Source organism: Benincasa hispida, chromosome 5, assembly GCF_027475165.1.
Source record: "Benincasa hispida cultivar pf3 chromosome 5, pf3_genome.v1.1, whole genome shotgun sequence".
NCBI classification, from domain to species: Eukaryota; Viridiplantae; Streptophyta; class Magnoliopsida; order Cucurbitales; family Cucurbitaceae; genus Benincasa; species Benincasa hispida.
The window spans coordinates 51,016,257-51,040,289 of NC_143482.1; the positions used below are offsets into that span (position 1 = coordinate 51,016,257).

Below are 24,033 nucleotides of genomic sequence, written 5' to 3' on the forward strand. Positions count from 1 at the left end.
TTATATGTTTTTTATTTATTTACCAAACACTCTAACCTACTTTTTGAAATTTGAGCTTAAATTTACCAAACACTATTTTATTTCTTTTCATAATTGATTTTTCTAAAAGCACATCGACCAACAATTATTTTAAAAACTCCCAAAACGGAGCCTTAGATCAAAGTCTCGAAGTTTATCAATGATAGATTATATAACTAATAGAAATTTATATAGAGTCTCTTTGCTTGCTTTATAAATGAGGTCACAACTCCTATTTGCAATTCTTTACTCATTGCAATTACCCTTACATTTTTGCCAATTGATTAAATGGAGAACCCTTTTTCTTTTCTTTTCTTTCTTTTTTTTTAAAAAAATTCAAGATGGAGACAAGGTTTAAACTCAGGATCTTTTAGTAAGGATTGCAAGATGGAGACAAGGTTTAAACTCAGGACCTTTTAGTAAGGATTGTCTTAACTAGTTGAGTTATGCTCAAGTTAACAATCCATCGTAACATGATTATAAATATAAAAATAATTAACAACCAAGAGTCAATAAATTAAGATATAACATTGTTAATAATTATATTTATTCTACATATGTAAGTTAGAGATACCTAATATGCAAAATGGCAATAGGAGGCAAAGTTGATCCCTGATTAATATGGAAAAACTGTCAAGAAGTTAGTTTCTGAATATCTTCCATAGAACATTTAATTACAACAATAATAAAAGAAATAAAAGACCAGATGAGGATGAGTAAAACATATGAATGCTACATTACTGCTCGTACCTTTTGAGTACTGCAAATTGGCATGAATCATTTTTCTTGTTCAATTCAGAGTGTTATAGTTGGAGACTCCTCGTATTTGCTTTCACATTGCCAGCAAACCTTGTGGTGTCAATTCATTACAACAGCAGCCATCTCGGGCTACTGCGTCTTGCCTTGAAGCAACTGGACTATCTCCTCTGACCTTGATTGGATCCCTTTTAGATACTCGGTGAGCACGCGCTGTTGATAAGACCCTCCCTCCTGAATGATGGATGGTGCAAAAATATGAACAATATCGTTGAAATAAAGGAAAAATGACCAAAAAGGAACAGATAACAGAAGACCAAAATGTATCTTACTGTTCGTATTAGAGTCCGTTCAATTCGTTTCTTAATGACGCCATCCAGTTCGTCTGGTAAGACGTCCCCTTTTCCAATGGTCAATCCATCGATCAAGAGCTTGTTCCACTCTTCTTCAGGAGCTGCAAGGAATAATCTCTCTTTTGGTTAGGTAGGTCGACTAGAGATGATGGAAGGTCGGAGGTTTAAATTTCTCACCCACATATTGAAATAGAAAAGTGCTGAAGAGGTCAGAGGTCAGGCCATTGCAAAGTTGATCAAGTCCAATAACTACACAACTAACCTAATACAAGTAAAAGCTAAGGAGGTGTTTGGAATATTGAGTTGGTTATTATAGTCCGTAGTTATTATAGTTTGTGGGTTATATTACTTTGTAGATTATATTTAGGGGTGTTCGTGGGTTGGATTGAAGCACTTTTTCGACTCAACTCAATTGTCTGGGTTGTAATTTTCTTCAATCCAAATAATCATTGTTAAAAAAAAGAACCCAACCCAACTCAACCTGAAACATTTGGTTGAGTTGGTTTCATTTAATCAGGTCACTTATTTAAATTTTTGTTCTAAAACGAAGTAAAATGCTAATACATAAAAATTTGATTTAATTATTTTCATATATTGAATTAAGATTAATAATTCAATTTCAATTTATATAATAAAATTCTTCTTTCCAAAGTGCTAAAAAACTATTTTTGGGAATTGTTAAAGAATAAATTATCCAAAAAATAATGAAATTAAATAAAACTAAAAATAACTATGTGTATATATAATTGTATCATAAGTATATATATATATATACATTTTTAAAGTTGATAATAAGTTCGGATTGGTTTGGATTATTTTAGGTGAACCCATGAATCATCCCAGCCCATAGAGTTTTCATTTATTTGAACCCAACCCAACCCAAATGAGTTGATAACCCAATCCAAATCGCATGGGTTGGGTTGGGTTGGGTTGGATTGGGTTATCCGTTTTTTTGGGTCATTGGATTTTTTGAATATTCCTAGTTAAAATAGTTTGTGCTTGAGATGCAAACTACTTTAGCTCGGGTTAGAATAGTTTATATTTGAAGTGCATACGGTTGAAAATGTTGTATTTGTCCTAAGGGCGTTTTAGTCTTTTTACTTTTCTCTATTATTTTAGGGTTTGTCTGGGTCTATTTATACGTTGTATTTGTGGTGATTTTTAGTGTAGAAAAATAATAAAAATTCTTCTATCGTGGTTTTTTCTCCTTAATCTAGGGTTTTCCACGTAAACTTGTCTTCTTTCTTCTACCCTTCTTTATTTACGGGTGGCTGAACGAGAAAACTCGTATTTACGGGGAGACATTGTTTTTACTGCAGCCCACCTCATTAATCGGATGCCCTCCCAAGTCCTCAAATTCCAAACAACTTTTGAATGTTTCAAGGAGTCTTACCTATCCATACGTCTCATTCCTGATGTTCCTCTACGGGTGATTGGTTGTACCACATTTGTCCATAATCATGGTCCTCACTAAACTAAGTTTGCTCCTGGACTAAAAAATGTGTCTTTGTCGAGTATCCCCTTCATCGGCGAGGCTAAAAATGTTTCCACCCTACCTCACGAAAGTATTTTGTCTCTATAGATGTCACGTTCCTTAAGGATAAACCCTTCTTTCCCATTGGTCCTCTTCAAAGGGAGACTGGTGAAAAGACTAACGTGTCCACATATTCTCTTACTGTGAGTTTTCTTCCTGAACTTATCCTGGATACAAATAATACTGTTCTTCTTACTAAACAAGTGCCCTAGATAACATACTATAGGAAGAATCTTAGAAAGGAAATAACGCCTCTTGTTGCTTCGCCAAGTACTGTCCATGAATCAGAACCGGCAATGGCTCAAGATTGTGATACCTCTGTGCTTGATGATACCGGTAAGTGTGTTGAGGGTGATGTAATTGAAAATAGTGAAACTGTTGAGATTGCTTCGAATAATGCCAAGATTGCTTATGGCAATAGGTCACTAAGAGAAGGATAGGGACTTGCTACGTGTAACCGAGTGTGACCACCGGCTTAGTACTAGTGAGGAGACAGGTAAAGCAGGGGAGTATGATACCTCTCTTGATATGCCCATTGCATTGAGGAAAGGGACCAAGTCTTGTACCAAGTATTCCATGCATACTTTCTTGTCTTACAGTAACTTGTCTTCTGGGTTTAGAGCCTTCACTACTAACCTAGATACTGTAACGATACCCACCAATGTGCATGTGGCCATGGAAATTCCGGAATGGAAGGCAACAGTTATGGACGAGCTGAAAGCTCTTGAGACAAATAAGACATGAGATCTTGTGGCTCTCCCTAAAGGACACAAGACTGTTGGGTGCAAATGGGTATTCACTGTTAAGTATAAATCTGATGAAACACTTGATAGATACAAAGCGAGGTTGGTGGCGAAGGGTTTACTCAGACGTATAGGATTGATTACTCAAAAACTTTCTCTCCAGTGGCAAAACTGAACACGATTCGGGTTCTTCTCTCGATGGTTGCTAACAAAGATTGATCTCTCCATCAACTTGATGTGAAGAATGTGTTCTTAAATGGTGAATTAGAGGAAGAGATCTATATGAATCCTCCTCCGGGGTTTGAAGCTCAATTTGGCTCTCAAGTTTGCAAACTCAGGAAATCCCTATATGGGTTGAAACAGTCTCAGTGAGCTTAGTTTGACAGATTCACCACCTTTGTTAAGTCCTAAGATTTTATTCAGGGACACTTAGATCATACCTTACTCACAAAGAAGTCAGCATCAGGGAAGGTGGTTGTCCGAATCATGTATGTTGATGATATTGTTTTGTCAGGGGATGATACCGCTGAGATTACTAGACTAAAACAGAGGATGGCAGGTGAATTTGAGATTAAAGATCTCAGGAGTTTAAGACATTTTCTTGGGATGGAGGTGGTAAGATCGAGAGAAGGAATATTTGTGTCTCAACGAAAGTATACCCTTGATTTGTTGAAAGAAACGGGGATGATCGATTGTAAACCTATTGACACCCCTGTTGAAGCCAACACTAGGCTAGGAGACTCAGTTGACGGAATTCCTGTTAACAAAGAAAGGTACCAACGTCTAGTAGGAAAGTTAATTTACTTGTCTCATACTAGACCAGATATATCCTATGCCGTCAGTGTGGTTAGTCAGTTTATGCAGGCACCATACGAAAGACATATGGAGGCTGTTACTCGAATCCTGAGGTATTTGAAATCTACTCCAGGAAATGGCCTAATGTTCAGGAAACATGACAGAAGATGCATTGAGGCTTACATTGATTTCGATTGGACAAGGTCTGTTACTAACAGAAAATCAACGTCAGGATATTGTACTTTTGTATAGGGAAATCTCGTGACTTGGCGAAGTAGGAAACAGGGAGTGGTTGCTAGAAGTAGTGTTAAGGCAGAGTACAGGGCTATGAGTCTGAAAATTTGTGAAGAGATATGGTTAACAAAGGTCTTGTTTGATCTCCATCAAGATAGCGACACTCCTATGAAACTCTACTGTGACAACAAGGCAACTATAAGTATAGCCAACAACTCTGTGCAACATGATAGAATTAAACATGTAGAGATCGATAGACACTTCATTCAAGAAAAACTGAATAGCAGCAGTATTTGTGTATCCTACATTCCTGCTAGTCAACAAGCTGTTGACATTCTCACTAAAGGGTTACCAAGGCAAAGTTTCGATACGTCTATTAGCAAGTTGGGTCTTATTGACATATACGCCCCAACTTGAGGGGAGTGTTGAAAATGTTGTACCCTAAGGGTGTTTTAGTCCTTTTACTTTTCTCTACTATTTTAGGGTTTGCTTGGGTCTATTTATACGTTGTATATGTGGTGTTTTTAAGTGTAGAAAAATAATAAAAATTCTTCTATCGTGGTTTTTTTTCCCTGATCTAGGGTTTTCTACGTAAACTTGTCTTCTTTCTTCTACCCTTCTTTATTTCAATACATACTATGTTAATTTGGGTAAAAAATAGTAAACATCGTAACAAATAGGGTAAGAGAATGAGCAGAAAATAGTAAACACTACAAAGAGGGATTTGAAATATTAATATTGTAGTTAATTGCTGGTTATAATTATTGGAAATACCAATTATTACGATCAGAGTCCCAAACATGGTGTGGCCTATCCACCCACTTGAAGTCGAGGGCCCAAACATCCTTATGCTTCCAATTTTGAATCTTAGAATAATTGATGAATCAAATATATACCAAAAGACAAGATGACATGTTGGAACATAGCGTTCTTATTCGTTATGCATGAATGCGAGCGTTGGTATATATATATCTGAAAGGTAAACTGGTGGAACTGTATAGAGTAGATAAGATAAGCCACTTCACCGTCAAACCTCAAAATGTGCATGGAAGATACCACTTACCTTTGATTATGGTTTCTAAAAACAGTTCAGCTTTCAAGACTTCCTCTCCTGCAAATAGAAATCGGAATATTTCAATACCAAACCAAAATATAAAAATAATGCAAGTAGACTATTTAAGTAGCAGAGGTACTTAGCACTCTACAAGATTAAGTATTCACCGAGTATTAGATTAAAGTATTAGTACATGATCCTAGGACATTAAGCCTCTGGGACATTTACAAGTATTTTAGTGAGAGGTTTAAACCAGGAAGGTTGTAGCCAATAGCCACCAACCAGTTGGTTGAATCCATGGGTCTCTTTAACATACCCAGACGGCTGAAATTTGGTACTGTAATTATTAATTACACTTCGATAAACTCTACTGTTTTCTTTTCTGAAGTTATACATTCTTCCCACATTATAGGCGAATAAGTTATACATTCTTGTTCATACTGAACCAATTGGGTAACAGTTACAAAATTGTTACCTTTCTTTGCATAACTTCTTTTAGAAAGAACTCTAGATGCATAAAGTTGCAAAACTTTTTGTAACATAGCCTCTAACCCTGGCTTGTCTCCATCTTCTTTTGCCTGAACCAATTAAACAAGATTAACCATTTTAGGCATCATTGAACTCCATCACTAGTTGCATGTGGCCTCAAATTATATGTAATCACAAGTCTATCGCATGGACCAATGAGCAGCAATAGAAGCGAGCAGACATAACATGCAATCTAATCTATATATTATATTAAAATTTTTTAGATAGAAGCAATTAAACCAATGTTCCCGTACATGAATGATGGTTGCAAACTGAAATGAAATAAACAAATAAGTACCAGAATATATATTTTCTTGAGTTCAACGACATGGGGTAGGATGCAGATCTCTGACCTCTTGGTCAATAATATTTGTATTAATCAATTGAGCTATACAGGTTTAATCTTATCTATAAATTTCATGATGAAGAAAATCAAAAGATGGTAAAACACTTACTTGGCGTAGTTGAGCACTAACTTCTGCGAGAAAGCCTTCATCTAATTGCCCTTCTTGCTCTCGATGGATTATTTCCTAATCACCAAATGCCTTCTAAGAAAGCTTGATGAAACTAAATCTCATATAACAATCAATACTAAATATTAAATAATATTCCACAAAGGACAAGATTTAACAGCTTACTTTATCTAAATTTCAAGAGGAAGAAAATGAAAAAGAATCCTAAAAGTAAATATTATAAGGATTGTTTATTCGGATGCAAGCAAGACAGACTGGTAGCAAACAATCCCTAGATACAGGCCAATGTCCTAGGTTATTTACAGAGGAAAACCAGGTTAAGAAGGACCTCCATATTCAACCCTTCCTTAGTAACTACATGCAAGCTTAATCGAGGTCACAGTACAAGGACACACCATGCAAAATATAAGATTTACCTTTTCCATTAGCTTCAGTGCCCCAGGATCCCTGGGGGGCCAAGCTATCTCTTCCACTTCGTCAACTACAGGTTTTAGAATCTCCTTAAGAATATCAGTAGACGATTCTATTTTTTCCTGTACAATTTACATTACAAGGAAATAATAAACATCATGACTCGTGCAATCTAAAACTATTCTTTAATGTTTATGTCAGTATGTGTGGGTGGGTATGAGAGAGAGAGAGAAACAGTATTTCCATAGCCATTGGGGTTACGGATTTTCAGTTTATGGGGGGTGTATGTGATGTAGGGGAGAAAATCACCACTTTTATCAAGTATGCTACCAATCAATTTTTACCTCTTATTTTAGTATGTGCTTCTGGAGGCGCACCCATGCAAGAAGGAAATTTGAGCATGATACAAATGGCAAAATATCTTTCACTTTATATGATTATCAATATCATTTTAGTCCTATACTTTGAAGCTTTCCCAATTTTAGTTTATGTACTATCATTTGTCCAATTTTAGTCCCGAATCTTAAATTTCGTCCCTCAAAGATAATTTTTATCGAACATAGTTAAATAATAATAATAATTTTCATGCAAGGAAATACAACATGTGAATATGTTTTCAAAATTTTTAGTAAAAAAGTTTATTAAAAAACCAACAATATACTAGCAGTGGGACTAAATATACCATTTATTGCAAGTACAAAGAATAAAATTGAACAAACTTCAAAGAATAGGTATCAAAATGGTATTTTAACCCCAATATATATATATATATATATGTACCTTAGTTTTATGGACAAGGTGATCCACTATACTCATTACTGCGGCAGCCAATTCCTCGTAATCTTTCTGAAAAAGAATATATTTTGAGCATAAAAATGCTTATAAAGGCATGGACAAGAGTTCAAACAAAGGAACACTGCCTAATACTTGGATGAAAAAAAATTGAGTTAAAACTGAAACCATGCTTTATCGTCCTCTGATTTGCAGGTATCGGTTCTTGCTGCTAATCGGATCCAGAAACTCTCATTGAAAGCTAGGACATTTTGAAGGACAAGTTTCTGAAGCTGTCCATATACATGAACAGAATAAATAGTTAGTATTAAATCCTAGTACACTGGAAAAGAAACGGAGAAAGTTTAAAACAATTCTTTTATATAAATTATATATATATAACATTTCATTGATAAATGAAATAAAGTTGAAAACAATTTAGAACTTCAAAGTGCAAGACACCATTAATTAGAATGCCTCGTATCCACAAACAATTTCATTTAAAAATTGGTTTAAATTCTATTTTGGTCTCTATGCTTTTAGGTTATTCCATTTTTGGTCCCTAAACTTTCAAATCTCTATTTAGTATTTACTTCAAGTTTGTTCTATTTGGTCCATACACTTTTTAAATGTTTACTTTTGATCCATGAATTAAAAATAACTATTTTTGTTCTAGTTGTTACTTCGCTGTCAATTGTTTAAATGGATAACGTGGCTTTGCTATGTGTATTAAAATTCTAACATGAGCATGTATGGAAACCACATCAGTTGGTTGAGGCAAGTATTAGGTGAACGAGTTATGAGGTAGTAGAATGATAGTAAGGATTAAAATGATTACTCTTTAAACCTAGGGAGTAAAATAGATATTTTAGAAGTTCCACAGCCAAAATGGAATAAGTCTGAAAGTTAATGAATGAAAATATGACTTAAACCTTTCAAAATATTAGCATAACAATAATCCAATTGCAAAATTGCACATGGAGGTCCATAGAAAAGGGTCGAGAAATTATAATAGACAATACAAACATGGTCTCGTTAGTGGAAAAGAATTACACTTACCTCTATTGAACTTGCATTCCTCAGGGTATCTATCAGTCTATCTACTTCTACAGTCTTCTTGAATGCTTCCTCAGCATCTTGATTGACTGCATATATTAAAGTTCTCCTGTATTAGAGCCAAACGTGCAAATTTACTTCCAATGGTTCCATTACTTAGAGGCAAAAATGGAAATTGATAAACTTAACCTTAACATAAACTATTTGTTTCAGGTTTTTTTTTTTTTGGATAAAAAACAATTTCATTGATTAAATGAATTTCTATGTGATACTATTAATAACAGGAAAGCCTATCAAACTTACAACTCAAACTTTAAGGCAGCGAAACAAAACATGAAGTGTCCTAAAAAATAGTTTGACATATAACATCTAGAATCCAGAACTTCTTTGCGGTCTACTCAATCAATGCTGACCAATTTATCCACAAAGTTTAAGCAACTAAGAGTTCCCAACTAACCCTTTTGGCATTTTAATGAACCTTCAAGGGAAAAAACAACTTCATACCTTCCTGCCTCAAATATTAATGTCTTGTCAAAGATACTAGAAATGACAAGGTTTTTAATTTATTTCCTCCTGATAACAAACAAATGTTTCATTAACAGAGGCACCAACACAAAAGAAGAATGTTAATGTTGTTGAATATGGTCCTGGCTGCTCACTCTCCCATGCAAAGCTTACCAGACAAAGAACTCCACTTTCTTATGGATTTTAACCTTCTAAGGAGAGAAGAAAATTGAGGCCACCAGATAGGGAGAAGGGGAGCAAAAAGTATTGAAGATTGATCAACAGGATAATCCTTCATTAGGAACTAAAACACAGAAAACCTCTTCATTGTGAATGGACCATCCGATCAGAGATCACAAAAAGAAAGACCAAGCACTGCTAGGGACTCTAAGTTAGTGAGGGGCAATGAAAGCCCAAGGAGAAAGAGGACACATCAGAGGAAGGCAAAAACAGAGACCACCAAATGTAACATCTCTTCTAATTCAAATTGATAAACTTGTTCAAAAGGGGCTTCTCTCCCACCCAAAAATCCTCCCAAAAGTAATTATCAGATCCATTCCCGACTGAACAGTTAACAAACTGGGAGAATAGGGGAAAACCAAAAGCATTGGTACTCTAGAGGTTTTAACGACAACCCTTCAACCTACCACTCGAAACCCACTCAAGAGGTGCATACTATACTTACTCATTATGATCCTATACCACAAAGCACACATTTCCTGGAAGAACACCATAACTATTTAACCAACAATGTCTCATCATGTAGGGGGATGTCTCTTTATTGCGGGCTTGGTTGTATGCTCTTGCTTGTATTCTTTCATTTTTCTCAATGAAAGTGGTTGTTTTTATAAATTAATATATATATACAATGTCTCATTATGTAATCTCAAGTTACTAATGTCTAAACCTCCAACCTCCATGGACATCAAAACTACTCTCTCTTAAACAAGTGAGATCCATGATTCCTTCCCATAAGAAATTCTTCATTAAACTTTTTATGTTTTTAAACACCACCTAGGGAGGAGATCTCTTATACTTTATTCATAAGCATCTTCCTTAAATTATAATTTGATCTCGTCTATCACCATATAGACATGCTAAGTTTCTTACCCAACTAACAGAAAAAACTTAAGTTTCCAAGAACTTCTGATGCTTTTACATATATCAGTTCTTTATTCCAATTCTTGGTTCCATCTTGCACTTGTCAGTGATAACAGTTCTCCATAAAGCTTTTTATTCATTTAAAATCTCCATCCCCATACAATTGCTTGATTAATAGGAAGAGAAGCATTCTTCCACTTGATTAAGTTGTTGGCTCCCTCATTGTTTAGTACACAACAACGGAAATCGCTCATTCATTTCTCTAAATTTTTTAGTAATCGTAGCCGGAAATTAAATCAAAGAAGGAAAATAATATCAGGGAACATCGATAAAATTGCTTCCATTGTAGTAGTTTACATACATAAACCTAAGGCCTTTTTATCTATCTCACAACTTCTAATCTGAGAATATCATTTCCATCATGGAGAAGACTCATATGATTAATTAGAAAAGACAAACAAATATAATGAGTGCAAATCAACGTGAAGGAACAAGTGAATTCACTTTTTGTGGCAAATTAGAGAAGCTTTTCTAAAGAACAATCAATCAATTCCACAAACTAAGAGTACTAGCAAACATGCTTCAATCTCAGCAGCTACCAGTAAAATATCTGGCTGCAGGCTTATTACCTCCTCCTGAAGTTGACTGGACTTAAGGGAAATGCTTTGAGATTCCATGTCTTGAAAATTCCAACGTTCCATTTCTGAAAATCTGACATCTAAACGAAAAGAGAGAGGGAGGGAGAGAGGAAAAACATAAAACTTCCATGTCAATTAGAGAAACCATACCTATAATTACTGATTCAGTTATCTGCCAACATATACACACAGAGAGATAAAGAAGATTATAAAAGATTAACCATCTACAAGACGATCATAATTTAAAACTATAATCTCACTTTCAAATGCTTAGAAAGAGGAATAAAAATTGATATTGAACAAAAACAAACGCACAGTTTAGTTCGCCTCTGTCTTCTCAGCACATTCAACGGCCAGCATACCATTTAACTTTAATTTGCTCAACCCAGGTGAAAACTTATGCAGAGGGCAACAAAACAATTAAGAGGGAAAGAACCAAGAACTAAAAGATCCAAAAAAAAAAAAAAAAAAAAAAAAAAAAACCTAAATGATATAAAACATTCGGGTCACCTACGCATACACAGAACATCCAACGGTCTTCATACAGTTAACTCGAAAATGTATAAACGATGTGAAAACTAGAACCCTTGATTATCTCGGCAACCAAAAAATAACGAAAAACAAATCAATAATCGAGCAGAAACCTCTACTTCAAGGATATAAAACAAACGCTCAATTCAGTTCATCAAACTATATTCAACATATCAACAGTTTCCATGCCAATTAACTCACAATCGCTTGACCGACGTGAGAAGTAGATCACCCGATCATCTCGGCAACCAAAAAATAACAGGAGAAAGAATGGAAAAAGGAAATAAAAATATCAAAACACGAGCAGAAATCTCAATAAAATATACGCAACGGATATAAAGCAAACACACAATTCAGTTCATCAATGCATACTCAGCACACTCAACAGGTGCCAAACCAGTTAAAGTAAAATTTGTTTACCAATGTGAAAACTAAATCAACTCGACAATCTTAACAAGCAAATTAGCAACAGGTCAAGAAGAAAAAAAAAAAAAAAAAAAAGAGCAGGAATTAGAAGATCAAAAAGGCATCAGAATCGTCGATAAATTGCAGGCAAGAGATAGATAGCGAGAGAGATAGAAGAAATACCAGACGGTAAGAAGATGAAGCAGAAGAAATGCGAGTGAATGGAGCAGGAGAGAGCAAGAAGGACGCCATGGAAGTGAAGGAAGCAGCGAGAAAGAGTGTGGCGGGAGAGACAGCCAACGACCATTCATTCGGCTTTACCCAAATCCATTCCTCTAAGGCCATTGATAATTGAGATTTGAAGCCCAAAGGTTTGCTTTCGCTCTAAGCCCAACCCATCTTTACTTCTCTTTATCACGTGGAATTTGAGATTTTTGTACAGATGACCTAATCGGCGTTAGTATAGAATGACTTTATATTAAACATTCGATAAAAACTAATATTTTACTTATATCACATTGTATTAGGAACATCTTTCTCATTTTGAAATAATCAGACCCTAATGCGATGGTCATTTCTATCGTTATTTTTTTAAAAAAAAAATAAGTATTCGTCTGATTGGGGTTGTGAATGTCCTTTCACTACCATATCTTAGTGGAACTCTTTCACAATTTTGAAAACTTTCATTCTCATGAAGAACGTAAACATATGTAGTGTTAAAAAATTCAATCGATGATTAAAAATTGAAAATCATGATTGAAATGAACACCACATTAAGACTCAAATCATTTTGTAATGAACAAGACAACCCTAACACGAAAATGCATTCCAAACGATGGAGTGAGCAGAAGATTACTTTTCATTGGTATTTTAGAATTTGGTCATTACTCATTAAAGCCATTAGGATTTGGTCATTTTTACAAAAAAAAAACTCATCTTTTAGTTGAACTTTCAATCTTATTTCTATTTTTTAAATCGATAATTTTAGTTATCTTAGCAACAAAACAAGAAAAAAAAAAAAGTAGGTAATAAGTTTCTACACATTTGATTTTGGATCTAACATGTTCCTACGACTTTCAATTTTGTGCATAATAGGTTATTGACTCATACGATTGTTTCTAAAATTGATGGACATGGTAAGACATTTTTAAAATTTTTAAATGAAGGTAGTTGATTAAATACTAAGGGAAAATTTGTTGGGCGATAATCTAAGAATCCCATAAGATAAACATAAACCGTATATTTTGTGGGAATGTGAAATATATAGGCATCTTAAAATGGTTCTATGACGAAGCATTTATATTTATTTTTTTACGTCATATGGATTTTTATGATGCTCATGTAGATTGCATTATCAAATGATTTTTTTTCGCTTTACACTATTCTTTTACATTTTTTTGTCTTTTATTGATTTTCTTTATTTCACATTTTTAATTTGTAATTTAAAATAAAATAATGTATTTTTTTTACTATGCATTCATGCACTAACAAGCAACCATATGTAATAAACCAAATTTGTGCCTTGTATTTAGATATAAAATAAACTTTAGTTAAATTGAATAATATCTTGATTTACTTTTGATCAGAATTTAAAGTGCAATATTCATCTTATTATACATTTTTACTTTAGAAATTAAGAGGTTAGTTCCGATTTTCAAAGCTCTTATAAGATAACTCTCCGTTGATCATAGTGCATTCATGCACTAACCAATCACAATATACAATTAACTATATTTATACTTTACATTTGGATATAAAATTAACTTTAGTTAAATCGGAAAATATCTTGCTTCTTTTTAAGGTCTAATATTCCTATTAATGTACATTTTTAGTAGTTCCCCGACTCTTATTTATTTAGCGAGTTTTTTCTATTGTGCAACTATTGAAATTGTTTTTTAGTTATTTCTATAAACTAAATTTATCTTAAAATATAATATTAAAATAATAAATACCAAAATATTATATAAATTTAAATTAGACTAAAATGAGATGAAAATTGTTTAAAAATTAGTAAGGGCATTATTGGTATAATACATAATCTGAAGATATTTATGTACCAAAACCTTAAAATGCAAATATAGTTATCTAAATATTCTCAGACTTCATGAAAATCATTCCTTCAAAATAAATATGGTAGTATAAAATGTGGAACATATGTTATGATGTCATCAAGCTATCTTATATTGGTGAATTAATTGGATAGTTTTAAAATACATATTAAAAATTGGTCAAAGCACCATTTTGATCTCTATACGTTGAAGTTTCTTTAAATTTAGTCCAATTCAAATGTCTAGTCTTAATTCTTATAGTTTTCATAAATCTTAAATTTAGCCTCTCAAAATTAATTTTTATCAAAATTGATTAAATAATAACAATAAATCTTATGTAAAAAAAATACAATACGTGGATATGTTTACGAAGTTATAGTAAAAATATTAATGAATAATTATATGGTGTCACTACTTTTGTAAAAACAAAATTAGAACATGTTTGGAAGTGATTGGGAAATTGTTAATATTACTTTTATTATTTTTCAAAATCATTCTAAAATATCTTTTAATCATAAAATAATTATGATGATATGAAATTAAACCTAAAAGTGTACAATAAAAAATTAAATTAATTTTGATGATTAAAATTGTGTTTCGAAATGCTTTTAAACATGACAAGAGTAATTTTAACAACTTCAAAATCATTAAGAAAACATTCTATTGTCTATGAAATCGCTTCATAAATATACTAATTACTAATACATCATTGTTAACCGTCAATCAGATTTTGAGAAAAATATTCACATATCCCACTAGTTCGCCCCATAAAAAAAAATTGCAAAAACCACATTAGAACTGCGGGGTTGATTTCAATTACACCCATAAACTATTAATTTGATCAATTAAGCCCTTGTAGCTTGTAATTCGACCATTTTATTAAATTAAATTTTATTTGTGAATATTTTTAGTTTCTCTCTCCTCTCTCTTTATTCCTATCATTTTCATCTCTAGACTGTTTGTGGGCCCAACATGAGATGATATTGTTTGTGGACCTATTTTCGAAACGTGTTTCATATTTTAATTTCCTTCTGTATATCATATATCATCTTAGTGTTTGAACATACTCGATCAAAATTTCTCTCCAGATATCAGAACTCTCCACATCCTATATGATCTCGACGTCCCAAATAATCTCTTACATTTTTTAACAAATTTTGAAGCTTCTCCAAGCTCCTACTAGTGCCTCCAAGAAGCCCCATCCGCACCAATTTCATAAGGCTCCGCACATCCCCACTCTAAATCAAGTATCTTTCGCGCAGTTTCATTGCCAAATATGGCCCCATCGGCTCCAGCCCCACCTTCTTCAACGCCAACCGCTCAATTACCCACGAGGTCTTCCTCCAAAACGTCACTCTCTTCGTCGACCACCCACTCACCCTTGCCGCCAACGAGATCATCTCCACCCAACCTTGCCTCTGCTCTTTAAGGCTCACTCTGGCGTCTCCTCTGCTGCAATCTCACTTCCCAAATCCTCCATCGTTCCCGTCTCAGGTCCTAAACTCGTGGTCGCAAGTGGGTTTTGGATATTCTTCTTAATCACCTTCGATCTCACTCTGGATTGAGAAGTTTTGTCTATGTTTTTCATCATTTTCAAAACTCCATGTTCTGTTAATTTGTCTTGATGTGCTTTGGAGATAAGCTTGACCAAACCCACATAAAGGAAATTGCGAACGTGCAACGTACACTGCTGGTGTAAAAATCTTAGGCATTTCGTTGTCCTTAATTTTTGGCCAAAATTGACCAACATTTTGTTTCAAAATCGGGAAGTGAATATATTTTCAATCAACTCTTCGATGATCAAGTTTCTCAGAAGATGATGAGAAAGAGATGAGAATGATAGGAACGAAGAGAGGGGAGGGAGACTATTCACAAATAAAATTTAATTTAATATAAGGGTCTAATTGCAACCATTAAGAAACTATAAGGGCATAATTGATCAAATTAAAAATTTATGAATGTGATTGTAACAACCTCCATAGTTTAGAGATGAGTTTTACCATTTTTTCCTGAAAAAAAACAAACATATCGTAGAACTATATTATCTAAGCCTAGCATCTCCAAAATCACCCCTATTCCAATGTGAGACATCTAAAGTTATCGAATAACAGAGTGCCACGTGTCCACGAACATGAACTTTCAGAAATCAGTGCCTCAAAAACAACTATTTCCCTAGTTTTTAGTCTGTTCCAAAGATAAGTCAGAAATGCTATTGATCAAGTCATCAAGTAAATCTTCCTTCAAGTCTTTCAACACAAGAAGATTACCATCCATTGACGGGGTCGATTCAACATAATTTTCGGTAAGGGCTTTGTTCAGCTGCTCAACGAGCTCATCTTCGACTGGTGGGAAGTTCAAATCCCAAACATGGAAAATATCATTAATTGGGGACTCAGATCCAATTTCTGATAATTCATGCTCAAATCCAGCTTGATTATTCTCATCATTCCCTTCTACCTCCTCTTTGTAAGTGGGTAAAAATGGATTCTTGATAAGAGTTTGTAACAGAGAAGTATCAATGTCGTCGTGCTTTTGTGGATCTTCCGAAGCTATTCCTGTTTCATTCATAGGATCATCACTATCTCTCGAGGAAAATGTAGGCTCCTTCACATTGTTAGGGGAAAGCATGTCAACGTCGATGTCGCCATTACTACCTCCTGGAGCATTATGGCTCACAGCATGAGAAGATTCAAAACTTTGAGGATACAGGTCAAGGATTTCTAATAAGGCATCCTTTATGTGGTTCCAATTGCCATCTGAAATATCTGGTGTCTCTTTAATCAGACAAGAATCAACCCAAGCAATGTCTTCAGGAGTAAGAGCATCGACTTGCTCTTTAGATTCTTCGACCATGTTGTTCCATACAACCATATGTGTAAATTTATCAGCAAGACTGTGGTTGAAAACTTCCTACCTCAATATTATTATTTGAATAAAGTTTTGTAAACTTTTTAAGGATGGGGAGAAGAAATCAATCAAACCTTCTTAAATTGCAGGTATCTCTGTTAGTTTCACTTCACAGAAAATGACTACGATCCTAGTTTCAGTTCATGACACCTTGAGCACAATGATTGGGCAGTAGGAATTACTAAAGATTTGGAGGATAAAAGAGAGAAACAAGAAAAAACAAACATGTTAAACATTTGATGGTGGTCCGAAGGTAAGTATTGTTCATAAATCTGTGTCAAAATATTTCGTTCACAGTCCATCCATAGCAAAGCTAACAAATCCATAACAAGGACAAGAGGGAGGAAGTTGGTATAGCCCATATTACCAGAAGCAACAAAAAAATAGTAAGGAAAAATGAAGAACATCAATGATCACCATCTCTAAGTGAGAGGGAAAAAAAGGATTAAAAAAGGATAGAAGGACCAATTCCACAAGCTTAGGGGTAAAAAAATTTGCCATGATTCGTCAACATGCTGTCCCATACACCCGTGGCATAATTTTTACAGAAATGGTTCGATCTTTAACGATAACGACTGTAAAAAATAACTCACCATCTTTTTTAACTACAAGTACCTCTACTTGTTTAAGTTCATAAAATTGACCCGGATCCTAGAATTTTGTAAATGACAATGTTTTCTAGGTCAATATATAGAAAGTCTCGTAGCTAACGGGTTGGTAGCTAATGGGTTAATACCAAAACTATGCTTTGTCCCAAATTTCTTACTGGGTGTCAAAATATCCCATTCACAGTCAATGACCCATAACAAAGCAAGTAAAACCGTATTAATTCCAATGGAGACAGAGTTGGTAGAGCCTAAACTGCAAAAAGAAACATAAGAACAGTGCGATGAAGCATCAAGGACAGGTTCATTGATGATCGTATTTTTTAAGGTGAAGAAGGAAAAAAAATCAAAAGAACAAAAGGATCAATTCTACACAAAATTTCCTATGGTTTTGCAAAATTAATCTAGGAACCTAGAAATCCTACATAAAACTAAAGGCCAAAGTACTGCCTCACTTTTAGAGTCATCAAAATTACTCTAAAAAACGTCTTTAATTATTCAAAATCAATTTAATATTTGGTTTTTCATGTAATAAAAATTGATTTTCGATGATTAACGACGTGTTTTGGGATATCATTTCAAAACCGCTCTCATGCATGTCTATAGTCTAGAGTCTGTAAATTTCAATTTCATCGAATATCCTCAGCTCCCTTGTCTAATCGAATACCATAAGCTTCGAATAAAGAGAAAAAGAATCACAAACGTTTCTACGAACTAGCAACACTGCAAATCAGGCAATTATTCCGATATCTTACAGCTTTACAAATGCAATGAATTCTAGTAAAATTAAAAGAAGTAAATAGCTAGTGACTATGAAACGCAACGAATAATTCTCAGATGGCGAGGGAGTGAATGAATTCTGCGAGTAATGTCAAATGTATAGATGGAGAAAGAGAGATAAAAGGAGAGAGATCAGAAAATCCTTACTTCATATACAATCGAAACCCTAATTTGGTTAAAGATGAGAGACAATCCAGAGGGTCGCTTGTAATTGGCAGCAGAAACTGAAATGATGGTTGGACTCTCGCTCAAATAAGGAGGCCGGGTCAGGAGAATCGAGTCTTGCACAAGACAACAAGCGACACCACATCCACACTTCATCCATACCATACCATATATAAATGGTGCTGAACTTTTCCCCTTGCAATTTAAATTTAAAAGTTACAAAATTATATTGGAAGAGACGACTATTTGTTGTAATTTCATCCATATATGGGTGCGATGCAAATCATGTTCGTGAAACATCACGATCTATCAATATGAATGTGTCTGAAATGTTCTTTATAAAGAGATTATTCTATAATTAAAGTTCATTTGATTAAATATTCAAGTTCACATGAAATGATAGTGAAATTCGTAGAGATTATGATCAACCAATGCAATGTACGTGTTTAAACAATGTCCATGGGCATCACTCTTCTTAGTAAAACATGCTTTTCTACCTTTTATATATTTATTGAATGATGAATTACGGTCCAATGGTAAATAGATGTCCTGGATTGTTTTCCATTTAAACTAACTAAGATTAATTTTTTTTTTTTTATCTATTATTACTATTTTCTTACGCATGACATAGACTCGAAGGAAAACTATGATAATATGCACTATTGGTCATTCGACAAATTCACATGTAATGATGGTGAAATTCGTAGTGACTGTGTTCAACAAATGCAACATGTGTACTTAAACATGTCATGGACATCACCTTTCCTAGGAAGGCATGTTTTACTACCTTTTATATATTCATTAAATGTTGAATTACGCTCCAGTGGTAAAGAGATGTCCTTAAAATGTTGTTTATAATGAGATTTCGTATAATAAATGTCATATTTATTAGATGCTTATTCATTTTTTTATTTTTCTCCTAGAATCAATCTCTTCTACGAACACTAAAGATTTACCCATGAAATAATAAATCATCATATTATGCCACTTAGTTATCACAATTTTAATTTATAACTTTTCATTTCACTTGTACTATGTACATTTTAATTTAAATCATCTGTGTGTCTCTTTATATATATTTTTTCAATACTTTTAAATTTGATGGGTTATTTAAGATAGGAGAATCTTTATTTTCCTCTTTCACCCTTATAATTTTAATAATTTACATTTTATACTTCAACAATTACTAATAATTAAGATGTTTGTTGAGAGAATGACACTAAATAGTTGTAATGTTTGATAACGGGACACAACTATTTGAATGGATATGATTACAAATCGAATCGGCTCATCCATTCACATAAGAATGCAATCCAAACAATAAGTGAAAAACATCACAATTTGACAGTAAGAGATATGCCTAAAATATTATTTATAAAGATAAATATTCTCATATAATCAAATTCATTTTATTAAAACATTTATTTATTCTTCCCCTCGAAAAATACCAAAGAATTTCCTTTGAGGTAATAAACTATCATATTATGTTAATTCTTTATAAATTCAGTTACATTCTATGTTCTGTAATTTTAATCATCCATGTGGTATGTTTTATTCATTTTTATCTCTTTCATTATTTTCTAATTTCATGTCAAATATTTACCATTTGAACTCAATATAAAATATAATCATTCGAATTTTAAATATTACCTCATAAAATTACATTTTAAAATTTTAAACCACATGCAACACATTTCAAAGTTGTTCTAAATTAACTTTATAGCAAGAAAAATTGGATTTTTACACTACTTTTTTTGAATTCCTACTTTCAATTAAAACTATGAGTTTTCATGTTCATCGTAGTGTCTTTTAACTAGGTTTAACAAAAATAATTAAATAAGCTTTATCTTTTACACAATAGGAGTTTTGTTTTTTTTTTTTTTGGCCAACCATGACATCAAGTATGAATTAACCTTGAGGTCAGAGGTTTGATCCTTCCCCCCACATGTTGTCAAAAAATGAGTTTTGTTTTGTTTTTGTTTTTGTTTTTTATATCGGAAGATGGACTTTGAATCAAAGCGAGAGGAAGAAGTGAGAGTGAGACCAAAGAGCGAGAGAAATAAGCAACAACGATATCAAGAAGCGAGAGGAAGAATCCAAACAAAAAAGAAAAATCCAAACAAAAAAGAAAAATCAAAGAAAAATTGTTTAGTTGTGTCTAATGAAAAACGAAAGGAATGAGCGATAAGAAAGAATGTGACCTCATAAAAATATCAGGACCCACATGGATTTTAGGGTTGCCATGAAAGACCTTATGAAATTAGAATTCGCAACCCTTAACATTAATGAAAATAATTATTTGTCATGGGTGCTTGATGCCAAAATCCACCTGGATGCTATGAACTTAGGAGAAACAATTAAAGAAGGAAATATGACATCAAATCAGGTCAAAATAAAAGTTATGATTTTTCTTTGTCATCATCTCCGCGAGATTGAAAATGGAGTATCTTACCATAAAAGATCCCAGTATCTTGCGATAGAGAGGACTTGGTCATAGTAGGACTATGACTTACATTCATTAGAGGGATCAGTGATACTTAAAGAGCTAGATATAACCATAGGGGCATAACGGTAAATTGGCCCAACTGTACTTACGGGCGATCTGTGAATGGTTATTGCACTATTGATTGGTTGATATGGACAAAAAATATATATATAGTGAAAAGAGTGCAGCTGTCGTTCTTTAGTAAAGTATCCTGCCGTTAATGGATGGTGGATCCTGTGACTAAAGAGTTTAATCTGTTATTCACGTACCGTTGGAGCTTTAAGCTACAGGTCCATAAGGTCTCATTGATAGCTCAATGGATTCAAGTTGAGAATCAGTTCTTGGTGTTGATTTGAAATGTTCAAATTCACAAAAGAAAATTCGATTATATATGATATAATCGGTATGATGTATGAGATACATCAAGTGGAGGATTAATGTAAATCATAGGTTATAAAGTACCATAAAATAGAAAAAGAACTATGGTTTATATGTTTCATGAGATGAAATATTAAAACTATAGGTTATAAATATAATATGGTAAGTTGGTTATCATATATATTTATAATAATACTAATTATTGGATAATTATCTCTTCTTCTCTAATAACCAATTGAGTGGGAGGTTATTGGTGGTTTTATGGTAACCGTGAGATAAAAGGAAAAATATTTTCCTAAATTTAGGAGAGTTACTACCTTCGAAAAGGAACTCACAGAATGCTATCAAGTGAAATGGTTTCAGTAAACGATAGCTCATAGAGAGACTAAACGATCGTGAAGTGTCATATACAATAGTTCACTCAGCTGGTCGTAGCTAAACGATAGCAGGGCATTGTTTATACGATAGGCTGCCTTCTTCTACACGATTGAGCATTCGTCTATATGATAGACACTTCTCATCTCCCACTTGCTCAATCGTTTACACGATTGTTGTTTCTCCAGTCTCTTCCTCTAATCAAGTCCATATAGAGTCCACAACTCTTGGATTCTCACACCGAGAATACCAAGGTAATCATTGTGGTGGTCCTCACTCAACTCTACTGAGTTCGAGGTTTTTAAGGTCGTTCGTCGTGTGTTCGTATTGTTCGTGTGGTGGTTGTTGTTGATCATATTGTGTTGCGGTAATTGTGTTCGAGCGTTCGTGTATTACTGTCTTGGAGACTGATCGAGCATTCGTGATTGAGGGAGTTTGAATAAGGAGTCTTCAAAGGTATGATACTCAATCTCTTGATTATCTGAAAGCATGGTGTAATTTCTAGTTGTTGCATGACCAGTTAGTTTTCGTTTGTGTACTGTAATTGTGTATGTTCAATTTCGAATGAAATTTGGAACGATCCTTCCGTTGCTCATGGAAATCCTCATGTCTGATTTCCTTCAATTGGTATCATAGCTAGGTTGTTATGATATTCCAAATTTCACTTATGTTTTGAACTTCTTTTACAGTCATGGTGGGTTTTCTACATTGTGTTTGTGGATGGATGTTGATGAATGTTTACGGGTTTAATTGCCTCTGTTTAAAACTTTTTTTTAATTACAAAGTGTTAATTTGTAAAGGCCCCTGTGTTTTTAGGCATAATTAACAAGTAATTGAGTCAGTAATTCAAAGTGTTTGAGTTTGTTGAGTCATTCGTGACGAAGTTTCAAAGCATGGAGATGCAGTTCTCAACGAGAAAAAAGATCAAAGGTTGGTCGCATCATGTAGCTTATGGTAAACGATCGTTGGGATTTGGCTAAACGATGGTGTAGATTTTTTTGCGCGATTGTGTAGTATTTACTAAACGATCGTTTAACTAATGGGGTAAAGCGGTTACTCTATCGCATAGCGTTGGTTGCCCGATCGCATGGACGCTAGAGGTAAACGATCGAGTGGGAGCATTTGATGCTCATCATTTAATAAAAGGAGTGCGCACTAAACGATCATGTAGTTAGCATGCCTCATTGCATAGTCACTGACTACACGATCACGCAGTATACGATACCTCGCGTTTGCTCAACGATCGTTTAGTCAATTGTGCTTCACTGCATCGTTGTCGTTTAGATGATCATTTAAGGCTTGCATTGTATGTTGTGCGCTGCACAATCGTGTACCTCATGCTTTATCGCATAGTAAAGGTACACGATCGTTTAGCTCAAGAAGCGTAGGTAAACGATTGAGTAAAATATTTACTCTTTCGTGTAGGTGATCACCAAGGAGTTTGGTACATGATTAGTGGAGATACGGACTTCGACCGGACGGTTCAAGACCCGATTCACCTATTTGAACCGGAGACTATTTGCTATTTGTAATAGTTAGCTTTGATTTTGAGGATTTGAGGCTAATTATCCCGGTTCATCAATTTTTGTTTAATATACATGAGATGTATGTGGTTTGTATGACATAGTGTATGACATATAGATTTGAAACCCACCTTAGGTTGTCAATTATTCATGCATCATGTATTATAAGTGTTATAATACGACATGATAAAATTACAAGAGAGCATACACATGCATTATGAAATATAAGAGTTATATTTATGCATGCAGTAAGCATATTCATGCGTCATCTTTATATTATAAGCATTATAGTATAAGAGTGAATGGAAGTATGTTTGCTTGGTTCATTGCTTGGTTTTATAAGTGTTATATAAAAGTAGCAATGAGTGAACAATGCATGAAGCATGACACTTAGGCTAATTAGTAAAAGTTATGAATGCCTCGTATGTGTTTGCTTCGCATTATGGATGGTTTTGGTTGTTTCTGTTATAAACGTTATAATGGAAATTTGAACTAAAATCGATAAGAAAGAGTTGCATACAAACTTAAGCAAACTCACATTTTAAAAGGGTTTTAGAATTGGATTGAGATAGACGTAAGTTCAAGGTTCTAATGGGATTAGCAACCTAAGTTTAATCTTTTTAAATCAGTTTAATAGGATTAAATTGATTGGCATAAAATATTAAAATTGAATTAAATCTATCTATAAGGGACCTTTTTTCTAAGGCGGGTTCTGTCTAGACTGGGGTACTTAAGCTGATGGAATTGGAACCCTACCTGGAAAGGTGAATTAGATAGATTTTCTGCAAGCATGCGACAGTTGATCAAAGACTTCGTTAAAATGTTTAATGGATAATGATTAAAAGTTGTTCAACTTTCCAAG

The 24,033-nt window shown here is 33.8% G+C and overlaps 2 protein-coding genes across 6 annotated transcripts; both read right to left on the minus strand.

Moving 5' to 3' along the window:
* Positions 1-513: 513 nt before the first annotated feature.
* On the minus strand, positions 514-12,247 carry LOC120077071 (uncharacterized). 5 transcript variants are annotated; one of them, XR_005481723.2, is made up of 12 exons: positions 12,089-12,247; positions 10,961-11,049; positions 8,730-8,835; positions 7,865-7,963; positions 7,680-7,745; positions 6,905-7,021; positions 6,471-6,545; positions 5,963-6,065; positions 5,497-5,544; positions 1,107-1,228; positions 769-1,008; positions 514-630 (listed from the first exon to the last, which is right to left on the minus strand). XR_005481723.2 is itself a non-coding variant. In XM_039030922.2 (11 exons), exons 1-11 carry the CDS (start codon positions 12,155-12,157, stop codon positions 907-909), a joined length of 996 nt encoding a protein of 331 aa, XP_038886850.2. In that variant the 5' UTR covers positions 12,158-12,247; the 3' UTR covers positions 514-906. The 5 variants fall into 5 exon arrangements, 2 of the variants coding, with proteins under 2 accessions (XP_038886850.2, XP_090170048.1); XR_005481724.2 differs by having other exon boundaries at positions 514-648; XR_016529719.1 differs by lacking the exon at positions 12,089-12,247 and adding an exon at positions 11,285-11,360.
* Positions 12,248-16,125: 3,878 nt separating this feature from the next.
* On the minus strand, positions 16,126-16,824 carry LOC120077354 (uncharacterized). Its single transcript, XM_039031239.1, has one exon. It carries the CDS (start codon positions 16,822-16,824, stop codon positions 16,126-16,128), a length of 699 nt encoding a protein of 232 aa, XP_038887167.1.
* Between the last annotated feature and the right edge of the window lie 7,209 nt (positions 16,825-24,033).

What these genes read in the sequence shown, in the direction of transcription:
- LOC120077071 (XM_039030922.2), bottom strand. Translation starts at nt 12,157, where the DNA reads ATGGCGTCCTTCTTGCTCTCTCCTGCTCCATTCACTCGCATTTCTTCT. An exon ending in TTAGTGCTCAACTACGCCAA is followed by an intron (nt 6,066 to 6,470) that starts GTAAGTGTTTTA and finishes TAATTGGTTCAG; the next exon opens with GCAAAAGAAGATGGAGACAA. An exon ending in AAGAAGTTATGCAAAGAAAG is followed by an intron (nt 5,545 to 5,962) that starts GTAACAATTTTG and finishes TTCTATTTGCAG; the next exon opens with GAGAGGAAGTCTTGAAAGCT.
- LOC120077354 (XM_039031239.1), bottom strand. Translation starts at nt 16,824, where the DNA reads ATGGTTGTATGGAACAACATGGTCGAAGAATCTAAAGAGCAAGTCGAT.